Source organism: Pituophis catenifer, unplaced genomic scaffold (assembly GCF_029215685.1).
Source record: "Pituophis catenifer annectens isolate HBS135680 unplaced genomic scaffold, rPitCat1.0.hap2 SCAF_2, whole genome shotgun sequence".
Taxonomy (NCBI): Eukaryota; Metazoa; Chordata; class Lepidosauria; order Squamata; family Colubridae; genus Pituophis; species Pituophis catenifer.
The window spans coordinates 253,905,567-253,928,561 of NW_027256882.1; the positions used below are offsets into that span (position 1 = coordinate 253,905,567).

The 22,995-nt window shown below is 37.4% G+C and overlaps 1 protein-coding gene across 4 annotated transcripts in view; it reads left to right on the top strand.

Annotated features, from left to right (window-relative positions):
- The window catches only part of ARB2A (ARB2 cotranscriptional regulator A), a 224,095-nt gene that overhangs the window by 182,811 nt on the left and 18,289 nt on the right, over nucleotides 1-22,995 (top strand). The window contains exon 11 of one of the 4 annotated variants that reach the window (XM_070935760.1): nucleotides 15,328-15,764. The exons of the other annotated variants lie outside the window; for them this stretch is intronic. Coding sequence (XP_070791861.1) covers nucleotides 15,328-15,467 — 140 coding nt within the window. The 3' untranslated portion in view covers nucleotides 15,468-15,764. Of the gene's footprint in view, nucleotides 1-15,327; nucleotides 15,765-22,995 lie in introns of those variants that run through there. 4 annotated transcript variants of the gene reach the window in all.

The following is a 22,995-nucleotide window of genomic DNA, read 5'->3' on the forward strand; positions in this document are numbered from 1 at the left end:
TCTCCATGCCCTAGGACGATTAGACTATTCTATGGAACCTCAGCCAGAGGATATTTCACCCTTCCCGGTTCTTGATGCACTCGGCCGCCGAACTCCTTGCGCTGCGAGACTCCCCCCTCTCGCAGGCCTGGCCCTCCACACTATCGAGGGCCTACCTTGATGACGGATTTTGGAATCCCGAGAGATGGCATGCAGCGAAGAGGGGGTTGAGGGGTTTTTTATTTAAATTTTTAAAGAAAATTTTAAGGGGACCCGGGAGGAAGGGAGGGGGTTGTGAAAGTGGGCCTGGGGGGGTCCAGATAGCTACTGAGCGGGGTGACAGGCTGATTGGCTGCAGCAGAGGGGTCAGGAAAGAAAATTTATCTGGGGAGCAGGGGGATAACAAGAAGGGCAATGCAATTGAAATAATGAGTGGGAGGGGCAGGTATGACGGGCGCAGGGAACCATATCATGTGCCGGGGTTGCGCATACGCTGTTTACGAGCAATTGCGCACTCCGGTCCCCAATGTGCGTCTCGTGGCCTGGGTTGTGCAGAGTCTCAGGCCCAGGGTCCACGGCTGATGTTATGTAATGCCAGGTCGGTTGTCAATAAAGCCCCCCTCATCTGTGATCTTATATTGGAGAGGGGTGCGGACCTGGCAGGTATTACAGAGACCTGGTTGGGCCAAGAGGGGGGGGTCCCCCTCATTGAAATGTGCCCACCAGGTTTTCATGCATTTCATCAGCCAAGGGCCCAGGGGAGGGGTGGGGGAGTGGCGGTGATTATTAGGGAGAGTCTTTGTCCGAGGGAGACCACTGTTCCTCAGATAGCCAGATGTGAGTCCCTCTTTGTGAAGTGGGGCCGTGGGGTGCAGATGGGTTTGCTGACTGCGTACCTGGCTCCCTGCCACGTGGCAGCGACCCTACCCGAGCTACTCGATGTCATCACCGGGGTGGCGATGGATACCCCCAGACTTATTGTCATGGGGGATTTCAACCTTCCATCCACGGGTGAGACGTCAGAGGTGGCTCGGGAGTTCATGGCTTCCATGACGGCCATGGACCTGAACCAGTTAGTTCAAGGCCCCACTCACATAGGAGGACACACTCTGGACTTGATTTTCATCTCTGGTCAGTGGTTGAATGATCTTGGTAGAGGGGACTTAGACATTAAACCCTTGTCATGGACAGATCATTCGCTCCTTCACTTGGACTTTCCTATCGCTTCCCCCTGCCGCAGGGAGACGGAACCGACCAAATAGTTCCGTCCCAGGCGCTTGATGGATCCCGAAAGGTTCCTGACAGAGCTTGGGCCATTTCCTGAGACTCTGACACACGACTCGACTGAAGAGCTGGTGGCTGCCTGGGAGAGTGCGGCCGCCGGAGCTTTGGATCGTGTTGTGCCTTTGCGGCCTCTGACCCGATGCCTATCTCAATTGGCTCCTTGGTTCTCTGAGGAGCTGAGAGAGATGAAGCGTCGGAAAAGACGCCTAGAGAGCATTTGGAGGACTAGTCATTCTGATTCCGACCGGACACAGGTGAAGTCTTATATCAAGACCTACCTAGTGGCGAAGGTTGTTGAGAGTGTGGTGGCACGACAACTGCCCAGGCACCTGGATGAAGCTATCTATCTAGACCCATACCAGTCGGGCTTCAGGCAGGGGCACAGCACAGAAACGGCATTGGTCGCGTTGGTGGATGATCTCTGGAGTGCCCAGGACAGGGGTTGCTCCTCTGTCCTAGTCCTATTAGATCTCTCAGCGGCTTTTGATACCATCGACCATGGTATCATGCTGCAGCGGTTGAGAGGGTTAGGAGTAGGGGGCACCGTTTTGCGGTGGTTCTCTTCCTTCCTCTCTGGCCGCTCGCAGTTCGTGTTGGCAGGGGGGCAGAGGTCGACCTCGAGGCATCTCGCATGGGGAGTGCCACAAGGGTCGGTCCTCTCACTTCTTCTGTTCAACATTTATGTGAAGCCGCTGGGTGAGATCATCCGTGGTTTTGGGATGAAGTGTCACCTGTACGCTGATGATACTCAGCTGTACATCTCCACCCCAGACCACCCCAACGATGCCCTTGATGTGATGTCTCGCTGCCTGGAGGCCGTGCGGGCCTGGATAGGGAGGAACAGGCTCAGACTCAACCCATCCAAGACCGAGTGGCTGTGGCTGCCGGTGTCCCGATATAGTCAGCAGGTGCCATCGCTGACTATTGGGGGTGAATCTTTGCCCCCCACAGAGAGGGCTCGCAATCTGGGTGTCCTCCTGGACGCACGGCTGTCTTTAGAAGAGCATATGACAGCCGTGGCCAGGCGGGCCTTTAATCAGGTTCGCCTGATCCGCCAGTTGCAGCCCTTTCTGGACCGAGACGCCTTGCGCACGGTCACTCATGCCCTTGTCACCTCCCGGCTGGACTATTGTAATGCTCTCTACATGGGGCTCCCCTTGAAGAGCACTCGGAGGCTCCAACTGGTCCAGCATGCGGCCGCGCGGGTGGTTATGGGCGCAACTCGTGCCCGCGTGACACCCCTCCTGCGCGAGCTGCACTGGCTCCCAGTGGTCTTCCGGGTGCGATTCAAGGTGTTGGTTACCACCTTTAAAGTGCTCCATGGCATAGGACCCGGGTACCTTCGAGACCGTCTTCTGCCACCAATAGCCTCCCACCGACCAGTCCGTTCCCACAGAGAGGGTCTCCTCAGGGTGCCATCAGCCAAGTTATGTCGGCTGGCGACACCCAGGGGGAGGGCCTTCTCTGTGGGAGCCCCAGCCCTGTGGAATGAACTGCCCCCGGAAATACGTAAGATCTCCGACCTCCAGGTGTTCCGCTGCTCACTGAAGACCCTGTTGTTCCGCCAGGCAGGGCTGTCAATATAATAATTTTAAATTGGGGTATTTTAATTTTTAGGGTTTTAAATCGGCCAAATCTATTTAATTATTTTAATTTTTAATTATTGTTGTGTCTTGTGTTTTTAAATTGGCTGTACATTGCCCTGAGTCCTTCGGGAGAAGGGCGGTATAGAAATAAAATTATTATTATTATTATTATTATTATTATTATTATTATTATTATTATTATTATTATTATTATTATTATTATTATTATTAGTGTGTCCATGTGTTAAATGAAGATGATAGTTCGGAATCTAAAGTGTACTGTATCTAACAAAAGCTTGTGCCATCTGAAATTTCATAATCTTGATTCTCTGGTGTTTTTGTTGCAACAGCCTAAATATAGTCCCCTTCTTGAAAAAGCTGATAAAGTTTCTCATGCATACACTGATCCAGTGAAAGTGAATCCTTCCTGTTTTGTAGATGCAGTTCTTCTCATCAGCACTATTGTGTTATTAGTTACCTAGAGACTGGAATGTGATATCACTCTTTGAGGACCCAGATTGTTGAGGGCAATATGCTGACTCTGTAAACCACTTAGAGAGTACTGTAAAGCACTATGAAGTGGTATATAAATCTAAGCGGTATTGCTATTGCTATCAGTATGAGATTGATATAGCTATTTTCCGTGGAAATAATGGTGTAATGCATGGGAAGCAAACAGCTCCACAAGAAGCAATGGCCCTAAGTTTTATGGATCTGATATTCAATATGTTTAGTTGTGCAGTTCTATTATTGCACTGAAATGCTAAATATTTGCAAAAAATGTGGAAGAAAAAGTCATTCTGAATTTTTTAAAAATTAGTGAAAATATAGATTACTGAAGCATGTATTGTGAAGTTATTAAGCAATAAGTTCAATTTTACTGTAGTTCAAGATAATTTTGAAATACTGAGTGGCATGGAGAGAATTAGTTGAAAATGTTAGCAATAAAAATTGTACTGCTGTGAGTTTTGGAGATGCAAAATATAATTCATATGCTATCTCAGCATGAGTTTATGTCTTCTAATTAGTACAACCATTTTATGGAAAGTACACGCTATGAAAGTTTATCATGTCAACAAAGACCAAAGGGCATATAGTAGTTGATAGAATAAGAGTTCTGTTTTGAAGAAACATAGGCTTGTAACCTAAGTGGTAAATAATCAGGATAGAATGAAATAGAAATACGTGTAATTGTGGAGATATTTATAAGTTATATCCATTATGTATTGAATATGGATAGTTTTCGGGGTTTTCCCCCCACACACAATTAATTAGATATAAGTGAAGCACTCTTCTTTAAAAGTGAATTACAACATTAAAAGCTCTAAAAGCTTCTATTCTGGTTTTTGTAAAATAGAATATTATGATATTCAAATGCTAATCATATCACTTAGCAGATGACTGGAAAGCAGGCTATTTCAAATAGAGACATAAATTATGAATTGTAAACAGTGCATAGGGGATAGGTTATACCTCTGCCTCATTTATAGGGAACTTTCTCCAAAGTAAATTACGTGATTTCATTAAGTTTTAAAACTCCTTCAAAATGTTTTATTAAGATCTTTTGGCAACCGTCTACAAAAATTCAGAAAATACATAGTTGAATAAAAACTTCAGCTGCAACTTAGGAGCACATTCACATTTTCCCAAGTTATACCGTTCAGTTATCTTGTAATAAAGGCACTTCTCTAATATTTCTCCCCTAATGTATAAATACATTGGTTTTGCTTTTTAAAACTAAAAAAAGAGAGAAGAAAACAAAACAGCTCAAACATTTACATGATCAATGTTTCTTGCTTGAGGGATAAAGTTTGCTCTTCCATGGACAAGTGAGAACATATTGATCATTTTATTCTATTTGCTATTTCTAAATTCAATATACCTCTTGAGTCGATAAACGAGATCGAGAGCATATTCTTTTTTGTGTGTGCCTGCTTGTAGCTTGTTCTCAAGATTCAAGATACATTTTTGATTAATCACAAATGCTCTGAGGTCATGGAGAGCAAATGTGTTTGTGGAGTGTCAGCTGATGCTGTCAGATAAATGTCTTAAGCTTAGCCAGGGTTCATGCCCCAGCTTTAGGCTGTGCCAAATGTCTCCCCTTGTTGAGGAAGATAACAGCTACACTGGAGGCGACTGAGCTGTTTGTTCACTGAAAGGACTGACCTTGCCATATGGGGCTACAATCAGGTGAAAGAAATAGTGTATATGCTTTAATTGAAACTTTTAAGACAAACTTTAGCCACTATAATTAAATTAATTCTTAATGCAGATGGATTCATTATTTCCCATTATTAATATTAACTCACTATTTTAACTTCATTTTGCAGTTTCAATATTTTAAAATCTATTTTATAAACTCACTTTTGTTCCCCTCTATATCAATGTTATTTTAATGTTGTCATTATGGTGAAAATATACACAGAATATTTAAGAGATATTGGAGAATGTTTTTATTATTTTCATGATCAGAGATTAGTGAAATCTTGCTTCAAACATGAATGAACTCTCAATAGTGTATCCCTCGCTTTTTCTAACTTTTGAAAACCTGCTTAATGACTTTTGCCTCATCTATGACAATTTAGTTTCTATTCCTAGACAGGACATAAATAAGAAATACGAAGGCCCAGTTTGTCTGTTAACTCCTGGAGAACTTTTGTGTCAAGCCTGTCTGTTTTGTAATGCTACAGGCAAATTTCTGTATCATATGGTGATGCATAAATAAGTGGAAGCTCATTGGGCTACTTGAGGACTTTGATGTAAAAACACTTAACATCAGTGGCTTCTTCTTACTATGTTTTGTTCTCTGTTTCAAATACAATGATCTACCTTTTTGTCTCTTAAAATGCTCAAATTATCATGGATAAATATTATTTAAATATTTTATGCCAAACAAGAAAGCCTTTGAAGAAACAGTTGTATGTTCTCTATCCCCAAACCAATCTCTGAGTGAGATGAATCTTTCTTGAACAATCATTTAAAAACTGTTTTTAAAAGCTTCATCAATTGTTCAAGACCTGCATAGTTATATATCTATATAACTTTATATATCTGAAATATAAAATGTTCTACCACAGATCAGGTATTTACAGGTATTTGATTCTTTAGTATTTTGTCCACATAATGCCAATGCATAGGGAAAACATAATTTTGTATCGTAAGAAAGTCTGTCTCAAAGGAGCTTTTTTCAAGAGGCAACTGGACTTTCTTGTTTTTCTTTGAAGATGTTTCGCTTCTCATCCAAGAAGCTTCTTCAGCTCTGACTGGATGGTGGGGAATGGAACCCGTCATCCAGTCAGAGCTGCTGAAGCTTCTTGAATGAGAAGCAAAACATCTCCAAAGAAGCACCAGAAAGTCCAGTTGCCTCTTGAAAAAAGCACCTTTGGGACAACCACGATCTGGATGACTGAGAATCTACAGAGACATAAGAAAGTCTGCTAACAGAGAGAAAATATTCTTCCCAAAGAATATTCTTCCCTAATTTATTTTCAGTCAACATCTAAATCAAACTGAATGCAAATATTTTACACCGTAAATTAATTTGAATTGAGTCTCCAGTAGTTTTTACTGCAAGATACAGTTTTACAAAAAGCACAATTTAGTACATCTGCATTGAGAATTTTCTACAATGTGTGGTGATTTTCCTGTTTTAAAGTTTCATAATGGCTTAGTCTGCTTAGAAGTAGTATGAGGTTGGATATTTGAATTTGTACTTAACCAATTCTAACTGTTAATACAAGCAGACCCCAAAAGACTGAAAACAAGTATATGCTACAAGCTAGAATTATGCAAATTCCTGAAACAGGAGTTTATTAATTTCCAAGTTACCGTATATCTTTAGAACATATTATCATGGACCTGTTCTTTACTGCATCTTTTAATCCTTACTAAAATGAGAAATATTCTCTAACTGGCACCTCTCTCCATCAGGATCATTCTGTCCAATCCATGCAACCATATATTTCATCTTCAACAAGTCTTGTGGTGTTAATGTTACTCATAGTCATGCATGACTTCTGATTGTTTTATTATTTTTTCCCCTAGGACAGCTGCCAACTGCAGTTGACCCTGCTGCCTTTTTCAGCTCCAGTACATCTTATAAAATAAAGTAGTATTGTCATGCTGGAAACATATTTGAGGCAATAATTATGACCACAACTCACCAATCTCTGAGGGAAATTATGTGCAGGATAAATAATACCTTTTTAGTCTGATTGGGTGGTGATAGTACCCCAAATATTTCATAAGGGCCAATTCTTTAATCCCTTGTGTAATGTTATTTTGTCATTATAATCACATTCAAATGAGCTCTTGATATGATTATTCCAAAATTGGATATCTCAATGTTCAAATTACAGTTACATTATGATCTTTTTCTCATTCAGTTTTGCTTTTGTTTTCCTTAGTTTTGCTGTACATTATACATTTCACAGATAAAAGGCAGGATAAACCAATGATATTACAACTGAAGAATGATTCTTAAATTGAAATAGAGAGCACTACTCATCAGCAATATAGTCAACTTGGAGAGAAGTAACAAAATATTGGTGTTTACAAATATAATTTTAAAGAATATGGGAAGGTAAAACTAGAATTTTTCACTTAAATATCCATCAAAATAAGTTACAAGAGACATCTGGTTGACTCAGCAGAAGCACAAAGGAACTATATGAGCTTTTCACCTGAGACTTTAGTTCACGCACAGCATTTTTTCTGTGAAACAAGAAAAGAAAAACATTTCTTTACTCAAAAGCAAGAACAAAAATAAAAAGATACATTTATATAAGTGAATTTTAATGTATTTAATGCATATTATAGAGATATTTCTTTCTAAAGTGAATTAAAAATTATAAATTATTCCTAATTATTAGGTCTTGGGGTGCTTAAAAGTATTAAAAAGGCTGGTGTCAACTATTGAATAACCTAAATCCACCAAACATATCAGAGAGAAAGTCTTTAGATTATTTCAACAGCCATGATATTTCTTTGTCACTGAAACACCATTATACTATCCTGATTATTTAAAACCCCTTAAGTAGGTAATTAATTGAAATAAATATGATTATGTTCTTGTAATTATGAATCATAGTAATTTATTTATGAGTGAACAATTAAAAAACAAACATAATACCGTAGAATGGTAAAACCTTTATTTTTGTACTTTTTCTTCCTTTTTAGGTTATTAAAACTGAAGAAGAATTGTCATAATTTAACAATAAAATACAACATTCGGTGGTCCTGGGATGTCAAATCTGCTAGGGAAAGCTAACAAAATGTTAGCATATTAGCATCCATAGTGTGACTTTGAACCCAGCTTTTGCTTGAATAAGTACAGAATAACCTACTTTTCTATTTTTCTTTTAACCTTGTGTACAAACTGCTAACTTTCCACTAAATTCAATAATGCAGGTAATCCTTTTTTGTTTTTTTTGGTTTATTTTTCCAAAACTCATAAGATCAATCAGTTCGTTTATTCTGAGATAAGGCAATAGGACCTGATTTAGACTGAGATCCCAGATAAGGGAGTTTTGTTTCCTGCTATGGTCCTGTCCCATATCCAATCCCTCATTCAATTATATTTTCAAAAAGGATTCACTGATTTCTCAGACTGACCATTTAAAATTGCAGGTGCTAGCAGTTTGATCGAGCCTGGAACTATGCCAGGAAGTGGACTAGAGTCATTAGGATTCTGATCCAGAGTGACTTTCTTAGGTTAACATTAGAGTTGAAATGCTTGTCTATTACTCATAGCTTAAAAATAATGTGTAGTCTGGTCTACGAATAAATTTTACTTTGTTATCATTATTTAAACCTAGACAGCTATCTAGAACAGTTTTTCAATGATACATTAAAACAAAGTTTGTTAGTGTGCCCTTGAAGCTACCTTTTAAATAGCCTTTGGATCAGAGACTAATGCAGATGAAAGCAAAAAAGAGTGGGGAGGAAGGAGATTCCAAGGTGTGATTGATTTTGACAATGAAGCCAGCTTTGATCCAATTCTAAACAGGGATATAGGATTCCTTCCTATCACATACACAGATATACAAACTCATTATGCCACAGGGTAAAAGACAGATTATTGAAACAATGGTTGAAATAAGAGGGTAGTTTAATATTTTTACTGTAAAGCCATGAACTATGAGATTCAAGCCAATTCAGGCTGGCATTTTAGAAAGGAACTGCAAAGTTTTGTTTTTTCATACTGTTATTTTACATATAGCCAAAATCACATCACTAATTAACAAGTAAGGATGTCTTCATACTTGGATAAATTCAGATACAATAATGTATGCATGTCATACATGTCAGATTTTTCTCGCTTGCTTTCTGTCATTATCTTTTCAGATGAGGAGGGATGACAGGAGCAAGAAGGTAAATGAGATATATGACAAAAGGGTGAAACAGGTAGAGGAAGGAATCAGGATAAACAGAGGATGGGCATAAATACAGCAAAGAATTATAAACGAACAAGAGGAGGTGGAAGAAGAAGTGACATTTGAAAAGAGATAGAGGAAAAAACAACAGAAGAAAGACCAAGAATGAGCCATGTAGGATGCAACAGAAGATCTAGAAAAGCAGAGGGCAGCAAGCAGCAGGGGAGTGAGATATGGCAAGGTGAACAAATAAAGGAGGGAATGAAATGGAATTAAAGTACAGTGTAAGAAAAATAGCCAGAAATGCAATAACAGGAAAAGAGCAGCAAGATGTTTATTAATTAATTCAAATTGTATTCTTGTGAATGTTTTTTTAAATCCAAAGTTCATCTTCAAACATACCAATAATCTCTGAATGTTAAGAATTTCCCCACATAATATTAAAGATCAGATTGCCTTGCTGATATGACCCGTTTATTCATATTATATAATGTAAGATATTAGAATAGAAATCATCTAACCAAACTGCTCAGTGCAGAACTATTACTGACCAACTAGCTTCTGCATACTGTATATTTTTGAGATATGCCACAACAGCAGTGGTCTTTCTATGTAGCTTGAATAATTAGCTGTCCACTGAAGATAATAGACAGCACAAAGATAAGCTTTGTTTATGCTACAGGATAAGAAAACTTTCAAAAGCAAAACCTTTTAGACATGTGGAATCCATAAAGAACACTCAGTTTAGTGTTATTATTTTGTCCTGCATAAGTGTCACACAACATATATAAGGCCTAGAGTTATTGGACATCCTAAAAGATATAGGATTGAGAAAGATAATTAAACTTTGACTTTGAACTTTGAACTATTTAAGTGCAATTAACACAAATTATGAAATATTTATGCTGGTTTGTTGGCATTTTTATTAATAATACAATAGCCAATTCAGTGTAATATTTAAGGCACCAGGTTAGAAAGCAGGAGATTATGTGTCTAGTCCTGCCTTAGGCATGAAAGCCAAATGGGTGTTGTGGCCCATCAACGGCCTGTGCAGCTAGTAGCTGATTCTGACAGCAAGGAGGCTGATGTGGTGCTGCGCCAGCAGCCTGTGCAGCTGGCACTCGAGTCAGACAATGAGGAGGCTGGAGAAGATGTGGTGCCAGAGACGGGGATTCAGCCAGGGCCTTCAGAACCTCCAGAAGCTCCCATAAGTGAAGAGGAAGAAGAGGAGGAGCCTCTTCTTGATGCACGGGTGCGCAGAACTGCCAAAAGGCAGGAGTGGCTCCTCAAGAGGAGTTCTCCTCGAGAGTAAGGCTTGGGGCTAATTGGCCACTCCCTCAGTCTATTTAAGGAAGGATGATGACTGAGGCAATTTGCAGGGAACAACTGCGTTCATTCTCCTTCACTCCTTGATCTTAGTTCCCTGCAAATTGTTTCTGGGCTGTCTGCCAACCATAGTAAGATTACGATTATTTATTCTTTGGATTCTTGTAAGGCTGTTAAGAAAATTAATTAACAGCCTTTGTTTCAAAAAGACTGATTTAATTTAGTAAACTAAGGTTTGTACAGACTTTGTGCGTGCTGCGTTCTTTGGGGTCCGTAGCTGGGGCAGAACAATGGGTGACTTTCAGCCAGTCACTCTCTCAGTCCAACTCACTTCAACAGGGTTATTGTTGTACAGAAAATAGAAAAAGGAAAGAATATTAGATATGTTGGCCTCCTTGAATTATTTGTAAAAATAATAAAAGGTGGGATTTTTAAAAATCTAAATAAATAATATAACTTTACATAACTGAAACAAAAGTATCCATACACATTTTTAAAAGCCCAGAATCACCTTCCATCCCTAGAAGATCAAAAGCTCATTCACCCCTGAAAGATATTAGCATAGTCATCTGCAATCCTTTTGGAAATTAAAGTGTTTATTAGTTGTTTTCTTACAGGGACTTTAAATAATCTAGTATGCATTTCTTAGTGTAGTGATACACATTCTGGATTCCATCTATAACTTTCTACTGTAGATGTTGAATTAATTGAACTGCAGTAATTGAATTGATGTTCACATAGATACTATTTTTGGGAGATGTTCATTTTAACAGAAGAAAAGTTAAGCGACAATAAAACCAAAATACCATAATCTTTATTGTATTGTCACATAAAAGTATTTAAGGGATGGAGCCACTGCTTGTCATTGTTCTTGGGACTTATCCCTTTTTGAATGTATATTACAAAACTCAGCCTCTGCTTTGTTACTTTTGTTTACTTTGCCACTTAGAAAATACTTAAATGATAATCTGCCATCCCCCTATTGATATATGGGAGCAGAATAAAAATAAATTAAAGTTAGAGTTAGGGTAGGGGTTTTTTAAACCAAGGCTGGGCAACCTTTTGATGAATAGAAAGCAGATGAAACTGTATTAGTCCTGTCTGTAGTTCTTTGACATACAAGTAGGGGATTTTTAAGATTCTGAAAGACTAATTGGGACAATATTTATTTATAAATTGATTTGATTTCTGTAGCTGCTCATCTGAACAAGTGACTCTGTATTCAATGACAGTGTTATTTATTTATTTATCCATCCATCGAGGTAAATAGCAACACATGGAGAAACTCAGACCACTGAAACTGCTCTTGAGATTTTATTGATCAGATTTACTGCTTTGAATATAAAGAATATATAATTCTAATTTTTTTAAAACATCGGACCATAATTTAGATGTGGCAACGCCTCTGTATTATCTTTATAAATAAATAAGTCAAGCCAGTAAACATACCTAATATTTCTTCCTCCAAATGGGATAATAAATAAATAAATAAAACAGTTGCCCCATTGCTTTGTCCTAAAACAGGGGTGTCAAACTCGCGTTGTCAAGGCATCATCATATGACGTATCGTGACTTTGACCCCTTCGCTAAACCGGGCTGCGGACCGTGAGTTTGACACCCCTGTCCTAAAACAATAAATTTGCAGACAATAATTTCTCTCTGCCACACACACACACAAATATGAACTTATACATATAACCATTTGTAGTGGTTTGTTGCTAGTAGAGGACTGTAACGTACTGTCTGACCATCTATATCCTATAGTAAAAATTCTGTTTCTTATCGACTACTAGCTAGTTAGTTGACACGATTGAATTTATTCATAAAACTCATGAATCGAACAGTATGTAACAAATGTTTGCAGATTTTGTACCATATCTGCATCGAGAAGGAGAGTACTCAATTGCATACATAGGATTCCTGATTCAATGCTTGTCAATTCCCATATAAGGCTGAAAAAAGTCTGAAGAATCAATCTCAGTCAAAACTTAATACGGAGGTAAACGAACTACTGACATAATTTAGTGTAAGGTAGATTCCTGTGTTCTTACAGCTTCAATATTTATAATAAATAGAATCAGGAATATAATATAAACAATCATAAACCAATCAGAGGCTTATATAATAATTCAAGAACAGCAGTAGTAAGACCAAAACAATAAAAGCTTCATATATTATTAATATAAATCTTCAAAAGTATTTTATTATAGAAAATAACATTTAATGTGTTCCACCATATAATGAGCTTATTTGTGGAAGAATAGCATTGGTCTATACACCCAAAAGCAATAATAGCATCTTTAAGTTTATCTCTATGTCTTAATTTCTGATTAATTACTCAAAGCCTTAGTTCAGATATTATGTTGAGACTTTAATAGAAACTCTGAGGGCCTTTCTAAATGTATTGGTGGAACACATAACCAAGAACCTTTCTTCTGTGAAGGTTACAGTTTAATCCAGTACTTTTATTTTAAAAAAAATCTTAGGCTCTGAAAACATTTCTGATATGATATCCAATAATCTATAGCTATTAGAAACATTTTATCCTACCTCAGCTTAATTTTTATTTCCCAAGTCAATTCTTTCAACTGAAGTCCTTTCTGAATGGCAGAAAAATTCTTGGAAAGGTTAAAAATCTACAGAAACTTAATATATATATTTAAAAATAAAGTAAAGAGCCTTGATAGTACAGTGGTTTAGTGCACACTGTTATTAACACAGCTGCCTGCAATTTCTGCTGGTTCGAATCTCTCCAAGGCTCAAGGTTGACTCAGCCTTCCATCCTTTCTAAGGTAGGTGAAATGAGGACCCAGTTTGTGGGGCAATAAGCTGACTTTGTATAAAATATACAAAAGTATGAAGGCTATTGCTTAATGCATTGTAAGCCGCCCTGAGTCTCCGGAGAAGGGCGGCATATAAATCAAATTTAAAAAAAAAAAAAAAATATGATGCAAAATATATTATATAAATGTAGATTTCCATTTAACTTGATGTATGAGTCAAATTATTTTCAGAACCCATTATGAAGCTGCTTTCTCTAGATATGGAAAAGGTGGGAAAGCAGGTTATGTCCCTGTACCAGGGGTGAAATGCTCCCAGTTTGGACCGGATCGCCCGATCCAGTAGCGATGGCGGGTGGTTCAGAGAACCAGTAGCAAAAATCCCCTGCGCGGCCCTCCCCATGCCCAGCTGAGCCGCACAATCATCAGAGGCTTTTTTTTTTTTTACTTTTAAAAGCATTTTTTCTACAACCTCTTCCGAAGAAAAAATGCTTTTAAAAGTTTTTTTTTAAAAAAGCATGTGATGATCACGCGGCTCAGCTGGGATCATCAGAGGCTTTTCAAAGCATTTTTTTCTGCAATCTCTTGGCCGAAGAGGTGGTTAAAAAAATGCTTTGAAAAGTCTCTGGCAACTCCCAGCTGAGTTGCCTGATCGTCAGAGAGGTATTTTTTAAAATGCCTCTCTGACGATCCCAGCTGAGTTGCCTCATTGGCAGAGGCTTTTCAAAGCATTAGAAAAAAATGCTTTGAAAAGTTTTTTTAAAAAAAGTTGGCCACGCCCACCCAGTCACATTAACTCCCACACCAAGCCACGCCCACAGAATCGGTAGTAACAAATTTTACATTTCACCCCTGCCCTGTACTCCTCTGTTTTGATGAATTAAATCACTCGTTGTTTTTCTAATGCAAACTTTGGAAACAGTTTAAGAATTGGGAGATCAGTTGTTTATATAGGAAAAAAAGTTTAATGTAACATTTGGTCCAATTGAGGTGACCTAACCATAGACATGCTTCAAAGTATGAATTTCAGCTCATAAGTAATGCCTTCAGTACCACTGTACCAAAAATTCAATGTAAGTGGACAGTGGCATTAATCAAAGGGTTGACTGTCAATGTACCTTGGATCAATCTGGAAACAGAGAGGAAAAATACCACAATCTGGGAATCTAATACGTAAATCATTAATAGTCTCAATACAAATTAAGTCAGAATTTACTAAAATGTACATTAATACTTACTAAAATGTACATCAATAATTTTCTTTGAGTCAGTGTTAACTCCTGGTGAACACCTGCTTTTTCTTGACAAGGTTTTTCAGAAGTAATTTGCTATTGTCTCTTTCCTAATGGTAAGATAGAGTTACTGGGACTGCCCATTCAATTGGTTTTATGCCTAACTCACGGACTCCCAGTTTTTTCTCTGATGCCTTAACCACCGTACTCAAGAGTCTACCCAGCATTCTGTCTCATCTGGGTCAGTTTCATGAATATTCACTAATAAGTCCATTCTGATCCATTTCTATCAGTTTAAATTTAAACAAAATAATCTGTATGAAATTACTGTACACTCTTTTTCTTACAATATAAGTCTAAATCTAATAGCATTCATATATGCATTTTACTACATTGCTAGCTGAAATATTGATCATAACATAAGAAAGTATAAAATCTTAGCAGCAGCTCAATTCCAGAACAATTCCATAATAGGAAAGAATAGTTTTACATTTATCATCTAGATGTAATTTCTCACAATTAAAGCTGTTGACTTTTAAGTGGTATGCTGTGATTTATACTACAAAGGGCTAAGATCAGGACCAAGAAATTAACAGTAAAACAACTTAGTTCAGTTTATACAGTATTTTATTACATTTGCCATATTATTTGAAACTTTACAGGTTGTAAAATTCCCATTACAAACAGCAAATTATTTTTAATCATGTCCATTACATTAACAAAAGTAGCAACTGCAGTGTAACAGATTCTCTTATTTCTTGTCCAGTGTTGTGGCTCCGTTGCCTGAGCCTGGGCTATCGACAGATGCAGACTCTGAGAGTGAGGGGGAGGAATTGGCAAGGCCTCCCTCTCCAGGACCCTCCTCTCTGGCAATGCCTCCAGAGGACACCGAAGGCCAAACGATAGGCTCAGAGCCAAGCACGTCCCCACAGCCACAGGTGGACAGCGACGAGGAAAATAAGTGCTGGCTGGACCCTCGCCAGAGGCACAGGGAGAAGCGCGCGCAGCAGAGGGGAAGGCGTGCCAGAGATTAGCTGAGTCACTGGACCACACCCCACAGGCTAAAAAAGGGAGTGTGGTGGCCATTCGGACTCTGTGACGGACAAAGCTAATCTCTGGCGAGGCACTTTGCACCTTCGGACACAACACCTATTTGCTGTGGATTTAATTACAAACTGGACTATTCAAACTGTGTATTTTTGTCTGTGTTATCGGAGTAAAAGTTTTTGGCAGGCAGCCACGGAGTTGCTGCGAAGTTCCTTATCACTGACGTTGAGTGTTTGAAGAGTTTATTTAACCCTCGGCTGGCTGGTTGGGTGTGTGCGTGGTACAGGGACAGAACATCCTATCCCCATTGACTTTGGAGAGTTGAGGGCTCTAGAGCAGGCGTGTCAAACTGGCAGCCCACAGGCTGGATGCATCACAGGCAGGCCACGTCCACCCCAGCTCCACAAAGGGAAAAGACATTGCGATATGTTATGTGACGGCAACGTGACACGCTGAGTTTGACACCCGTGCTCTAGAGCCTAGAGCATTTGCAAAGGAGGAATTGTAAGTCGCCATCTACAAACAACATTTATTCATAAATGTATACATACATAACATATTTTTCTTCTTAGTTTTCTTGTTTCATTTTAATAACAATAGCCAGTTTTAACTGTGAACTTTTAGTAATAAACTAATATTCCAAATAACCAGCCAAAAAAGGCAAAACCATGTGTTTTTTTTTTTTTGAGTTTTTATTTTCTACTGGAGACCACCTGGAGAAATCCCTGCCATTTTCTTTACAAAGTTTTTCAGAAGTGGTTTGCCATTGCCTCCTTTCTAGGCCTGAGAGAAATTGAGTTGTCTAAGGTCACCCAGCTGGCTTTGTGCCAAAGCCAGGATTAGAATTTAGTGTCTTCTAGTTTCTAGTTTGACACCTTAACCAGTACATTAACAGGTTCAAAGTAATCACTTCCCAGGTAAATTGGAAATGCTGATAATAATTGATAGTTATCCAGGGTTGTATAGTTAACATATTCTTTAAAGATACCCATTCAGGTATCTTGTGTAATCTTCTGACAGGACTATATCTTCATTTTGATTTGTAAGATATTACCTATTTGGAATAAGATAAAGACCTATTGTTACCCTCAGTCCTATTTCGAGGTAAATATTCTCGCGGTCCTTTGTGGCTGCCATTTTTATCAGGCATTCAGAACACTCTCACTTTGCTGATCAGCCTTTTTCGAACATATCAATGTTTCACTTGTATGATTTCTGGTGAGACAAGCTTAGACTTGGCTGCTTTTCTTTCAGCAACAGAGAAAAGAAATGTCTCTGGTGCCTAGTCTGTAAAAAAAGTTCATTCATGTGTAAATTATCAGTTGGCCTTTATTTGCTTGGCCTGTGGAGAGTACACATGCAGATAAAAGATGTGGTGGGTCAGGGTTTAGTACGTGCAGTTTTCTCCAGTTGTCAGAGATTATCAGACAGACTGGGATGTTTTATTGCCATTAATTTGCAGTTTACAGAGTTAAATAAAATTTAGCAAGTAGAATGCCTTTAAAACATATGAACATAATAATCCACATCATGGCTCTCTCTCTCTCTCTCTCTCCCTCCCTCCCTCCCTCTCTCTCTCTCTCCCTCCCTCCCTCTCTCCCTCTCTCTCTCTCTCTTTATATATATATATATATATATATGTGTGTGTGTGTGTGTGTGTGTGTGTGTGTGTGTGTGTGTTATCAATAATGTCTTTTCTTATGAGCAAGATTTATAAAAATTATACATATAAGTTTGATCCTTGTTGCTAAATTAGAATATATTTTTCATTCATAAGCTGTAATATGAAATCATATTTGTAATATGAAATCAATAATAAGCAAATATCTCGTATAACAGTTTTCATTGCAATATTTTTAAAGAGTTCTTTATGTACGGTTATCAGTTGAATTGTTGAAATGTTGAGCTGATTTAAAAATACAGAGCTGTTTTTCTATCAGTTCAGGTATTTATTTTATAATAACCTTTTTAGCGATAGTTGTACAGACATAAGAGCTAGGTGGCAGCTGCAATCTATACAGAAGGAGTAGAAAAGGTTGTTTGATCTATAAGATCTTTGGTCTAAGTAATAGATTTGGTTGCCTTTTATTGAAACATAATCAAGAATCATTAAAGCCTATTAGCAGCTGTGTTGTAAGTACACGTTATAACACAATTTTCATAGTCTCAGTTATCCTCACTAAAGTAAAGTTATTAAGCTACAACTGTCTCTTAGTTACAGAAGGTTGATCATAAATGAGATAGGATGCTAAGCCAGTGAAATGGAAATTTCAACTCCCTGTAGGATTTGATCCATCAGGTCAGCCTCAGTTTAGACTTTTGGGACCACTTCTGCCATTGAGATGCTGATACTCAGGGTCATAGCTGAAAAGAATATTATTAACAGATCTGCATATATTTGTAATATAAGCATAAAACTTTTTTTTCTTACCCAGACCAATACAATTAAATCTATACACAGTGTTCCTTTTGCTTTTCCTAACATGTTTGTTCTTATTCTTACCAGTAATAGAATGACTATTACTGATATGCAAATACATAGCTACTTTTTGGCTTACTTAAAAAAAAACTTGAATTTATATTAGCTTGACAGTTTTAAACGTGTTTTATTCTCTTGACATTTTATTGGATTATTTTAGGAATCTGTTTCTTTTGGGAAAATCACAAAATACTTATTGCATCGATAAATTTCTGTTTTTCCTCATTATTAATGTTGTCACAAAATAGCTTAGTGAAGAGCTGAAGACAAAAAAAGTGCACATATAAGAGATGAACAAGGGAAAGCATGCAGTACATGCCCTCTGGAATTATCTTCCACTGGGACCTGGAAGGAAGAGCCAGGTGGGACTGTTTTAATAATACCCAATATTCAGAAGAAGAATAACAGCTTCCCAGATAGCAAATTGTTTCAATCAGGATCTTTTTGCAGAGGAATGTTAATTTTAGCACATATAAAAAGAAAAGATTCCCTACAACCTCTCCAAGTGGAAGGGTTTTTGTTCATTTGAAAAATGCAGACAGATCTCCAAGAGAAACAAGAAGGAAAACCTGACTGTTGTGAGAAAGGAATAGTGTGCTGAAACATCTGTGAAAAGATTACATTCTACAAGAAATTACAAAAGGTCTATGGGAAAGAGAAAGTGCTTTCAGCTTTATATATCAAGTAATCCTGGGAAACTGGTATAAGTTTAACTAAAAATGTTCCGTTCAGTTAACTTTATTTTGGCTGTGGATGTCTTTTTAGCCAAATTTATTTTCTGCAGTGTTTACAGACTCTGAAAGCTAAATAATTTTATCTTTTTATGCAACTTGGAATCTCTGCATTTTCACTTCTCCTATATATATATATAGTACAAAAATTCTCATGTATAACCTTTAACTGGGCAAAACAGAGCATCATAGGACAAAACCTTTTCGACAAAGGTACCTGAAATGGGCTAACTTACAAAATGCATAAAAAATCTGGGACCCATGACTCCCGTGGAGTTGAAATTTGGCAAATTTTATTTAAAAGATTATGAATAAGAATTGTGATAAAGCATTTTATGACATAATTCAAAATGTCATAAAACATTTTCTGTTGTTAGCTGCTGATGTTTGAATGTGCTCTACAGATCAACATGAGCTACTTTCAAGGCAGATATATCTCTAAATATCTCCCTGAATTTTTAAGAATTTTTCCAGTGAAGGCAGTATGTTACAAGCTCTACTATTGTTGTGAAGGCATTGAGGAATCTTGGTAAGGAAATATCTCTGATAAAAATTACCAAATGGATCACGGGTTCTTTCATTTTTAATAAAGCTTTATTTAGTTTCTGACTTATGAGATAGGTCTCTTCCCACAAAACAGGGGATGGATGGATGGACTGATTTATTAGCCACATGCCTCAGTGTTACAGGAGTGGGAAGTGGCTATAGCATTTATTTCTTCTTTTTTACCTTTATTTGCCAATCATTCATGCAGTTTGGAGAGACCCCATCTCTCTGACACTGGGAACTTACTAAGAACAATGCCAGATGAGGCATCCTCTTGAAAAATCATGGTGACAAGAATTATTACCAAGTCATTATACCAAGATGAAGGGCTTCTGGCAGAAGAGGTTTGACACTGTGATGGAGAAAATAAATGGAAGCTGCATACCTTTTCCTTCTTGTCTTTTGGACATGACCAGCTCGTCTTGCCTAATACTATCAAACCCAAATTGACCCTCTCGGCTTCCAGACCAAGTACCGTGCAATCCTATCTAAATAAAAAAAATAGAAGCCTCACTCACCAGCTCACAGTACAGGCCAAAGGCAGCTCTAATAGGTGAATTAGAACATAAATAACAAGGTAAGAAAACCCAACCTTCCGCCCACAAGCAGGAATGTTCTCCTAATTACCTTTTGTAATATCAGAGTTCTGTTTATCTTTCAGCAAGGCAATTCCCTCAAAACTGAATGGGTCAAACTTGGCAGAATAGAAGCAGCTCACAAAAGAAACAAGGAATTTGAAAATGGGTTAGATCCATCTGAGAATCATGGAGAAAAATATCCAAGAAAAAAAGTCTGCAGTACATCCATATGGATAGGTATAGTAGCTGGGTAGTGGCTTAAAATGTTATTTCTATCCTAAGCCCCAGTGGTTGGAAAGAATAAAAGCTAGCAGTTTTCAAGAAAAGGTAGTCTAAAATTATTGGATCAATAAAGCTAAACCTCAGAATGAGCTAAGCTTGGTAAAGGATGTTAAAAAGTTATTCAAAGAAGAAGAAAATAATACCAGCTAAACAATGCTGGCAAAATTCTAAATGGATAACAAAAAATATTGGTCCATATTGATTCAGTGTTCTCCAACATGAAGGTAAATGTTCTAGGTAAACCAGGAAATCTGGAAGAAAGGAACAAAAGATGGGATTTAAACATGAGCTTGATATATTATAATCAAGAAATCCTTATTTACTTAAAATGTTTAGGCTTTCTAGGTTGAATGAATTATATTTAGAGCACTGAAGTAACTAGCTAATGGCCTTGCTAAACTTTTATACATTATATGTGAAAAATCTTAATAATTGATACTGTGCTAACAAACTGCCTAAAGGAGAGCCATTTTTTTTCTTAACTTCTTATTTGACCCACCATAACTCAGCAATTTACATATTTCTATAAAAATTACAATAAAGTACATATGCTATCAATACAGAAAACAATCAAACATAAATCAACCAATCAGTAATTGATAATGTCAGTTACCACTTCTAAAGGCTTTCTAAAATAATTTAGTTTTTTAAAACTTACATAAAATCATCAGCATGGAAGGTAATCAAATAGAAATAGGCTATTCCAAATTAGAAGCATACCAACATTTAAAAAGTACCTAAAAACTTCCATCCTCCTTATCTCATGAAAGCATGAGACCACAAGCAGATTCTTCCAAAACATTTGAGTTGGAGAGTTAATTAAATGTGAACGGTTTTATTCTCAGTTGGAGTAAGGTATTGAGTGGATTTCCATAACATTCAGCTCCTCTCTAATATTTTAGTTAATTGGGTGAAGAGATGGAAGCAATGTTTATCAAATTTACCAATAACACAAAATTACATGGAATAGCTAATGCTTTAGAACAGGGGTCTCCAGCCTTGGCAACTTTAAGACTTGTGGACTTCAACTCCCAGGGAGTTGAAGTCTTATTGGAGACCCCTGCTTTAGAAAACAGAAATAAAATGCAAAATATTTTCAGTAAATTAGAGAAATAGGCTGAAAAGTCCATTTAAAAGATAGAGATAAAATGTATTTGGTTATATAATAGTGCTTACAAGAAAGGATAGTAGATTTATTGCAAAATGACTTTCTTGGTAGTGTAATATAAATAAAATAAATCCATTTCATGTAATACTGGGATTAATATTTCTTTTTTGTGTGCATTTGTCCGATCCTACTTCCTTGTTTGCATATCACATCATTAGACAGATTCAGGCAAAGTGGAACAGGCTTAAGAAGGACAGCAAGGATCATTAGAGTTCTGGAAACTGAATCCTATGAAGAGAGATTGAAATATCTATATATATTTAACCTTGTGGGGAAAAACACTGAAGGCGTATATGGTAGTACAATTCAAAGATACAAAAGGTTGTCAAAAGACTATCAAAACTAGTTTTCTTTTGTTCCAAAATATACAGTACTGGAATACTGGGCATAAGTTAGAAGAAGAAAGAATCTAATTGAATTTTTTAATATATATATATCTCGAGGCAGATAAATAGTAGATCCAAATGTCCAGATAAATGGTAGGTCCCTTTCATTGTATATGTTCAAGCAGAGACTAGCCAGCCATCTGCTGAAGATGCTTTGTTTTAGATGAGGAAGTAAATGGCCCCTTCCAACTCTGTGAATCTGACTTTTCAAAGTTTCTGTTAAAGAGGTTAGTTATGAAGAGTCCTATTGAAGGAAGTTCATTACCACTTTTGTAAAGTCTGTGTAGAAGGCAAAGAGAGCAAAATTTTCTAGCACAGAAAGGATGCTAACCAACCTTTTAAAAATACTATTTGAGGGTTCCAAAAAACCATTTAAAGTAAAATCCTCCCTGTAGAATACAATAGCAATAGCACTTAGACTTATATACCGCTTTACCGCTTATAGCTCTCTCTAAGCATTTTACAGAATCAGCATATTGCCCCCAACAATTTGGGTCCTCATTTTACCCACCTCGGAAGGATGGAAGGCTGAGTCAATCTTGAGCCTGGTGAGATTTGAACTGCCAAATTGGAGTCAGCCGGCAGTCATCAGAAGTAGCCTGCAGTACTGCTCTCTAACCACTGTGCCACCATGACTCATGCACCGTGGCTCATACAGAGATAACTTATATTATTATGTACAATATAGATGCTAAAGTTAGCCCAAAGTTCTAAATAAATGAAAGCATGAAAATTATTTCTGAATAACAATGTAATAGATATTACTATACTGCATATATTGGTAATGTGGATTATTTTACAACCACCTACATTCTTGTTTCAAACTGGCTGTGACCAGCTTAATATCATTTACATTAGCATACATTAAATTAGGAATATCTTATATGGTATTCTGTTTGTAGCTGCTTCAGTGTGATATTTCACACCCTCGTACCACTTGCCTCATCATGTAAATCCATATTTTGCAAACCTCTAAATTAAAAAAAATGCAATGTAATTATGTATTAAAAAAGAGTATAAATCAATAAATATACAGGAAGGTCATCTTGATTCTGGGTCAACCTTAGAATGCCAATAAAGAAGAAGATATAATATATAATATAACAATTTGTTAAGCTGACAAAAATTCCCAGGTTCTGAATATTAGTATGTCAGAGAAAAGGAACTAGAGGATTTGAAAAAGAAACAAATTTGCACTCACAACCATTATTTTTCCC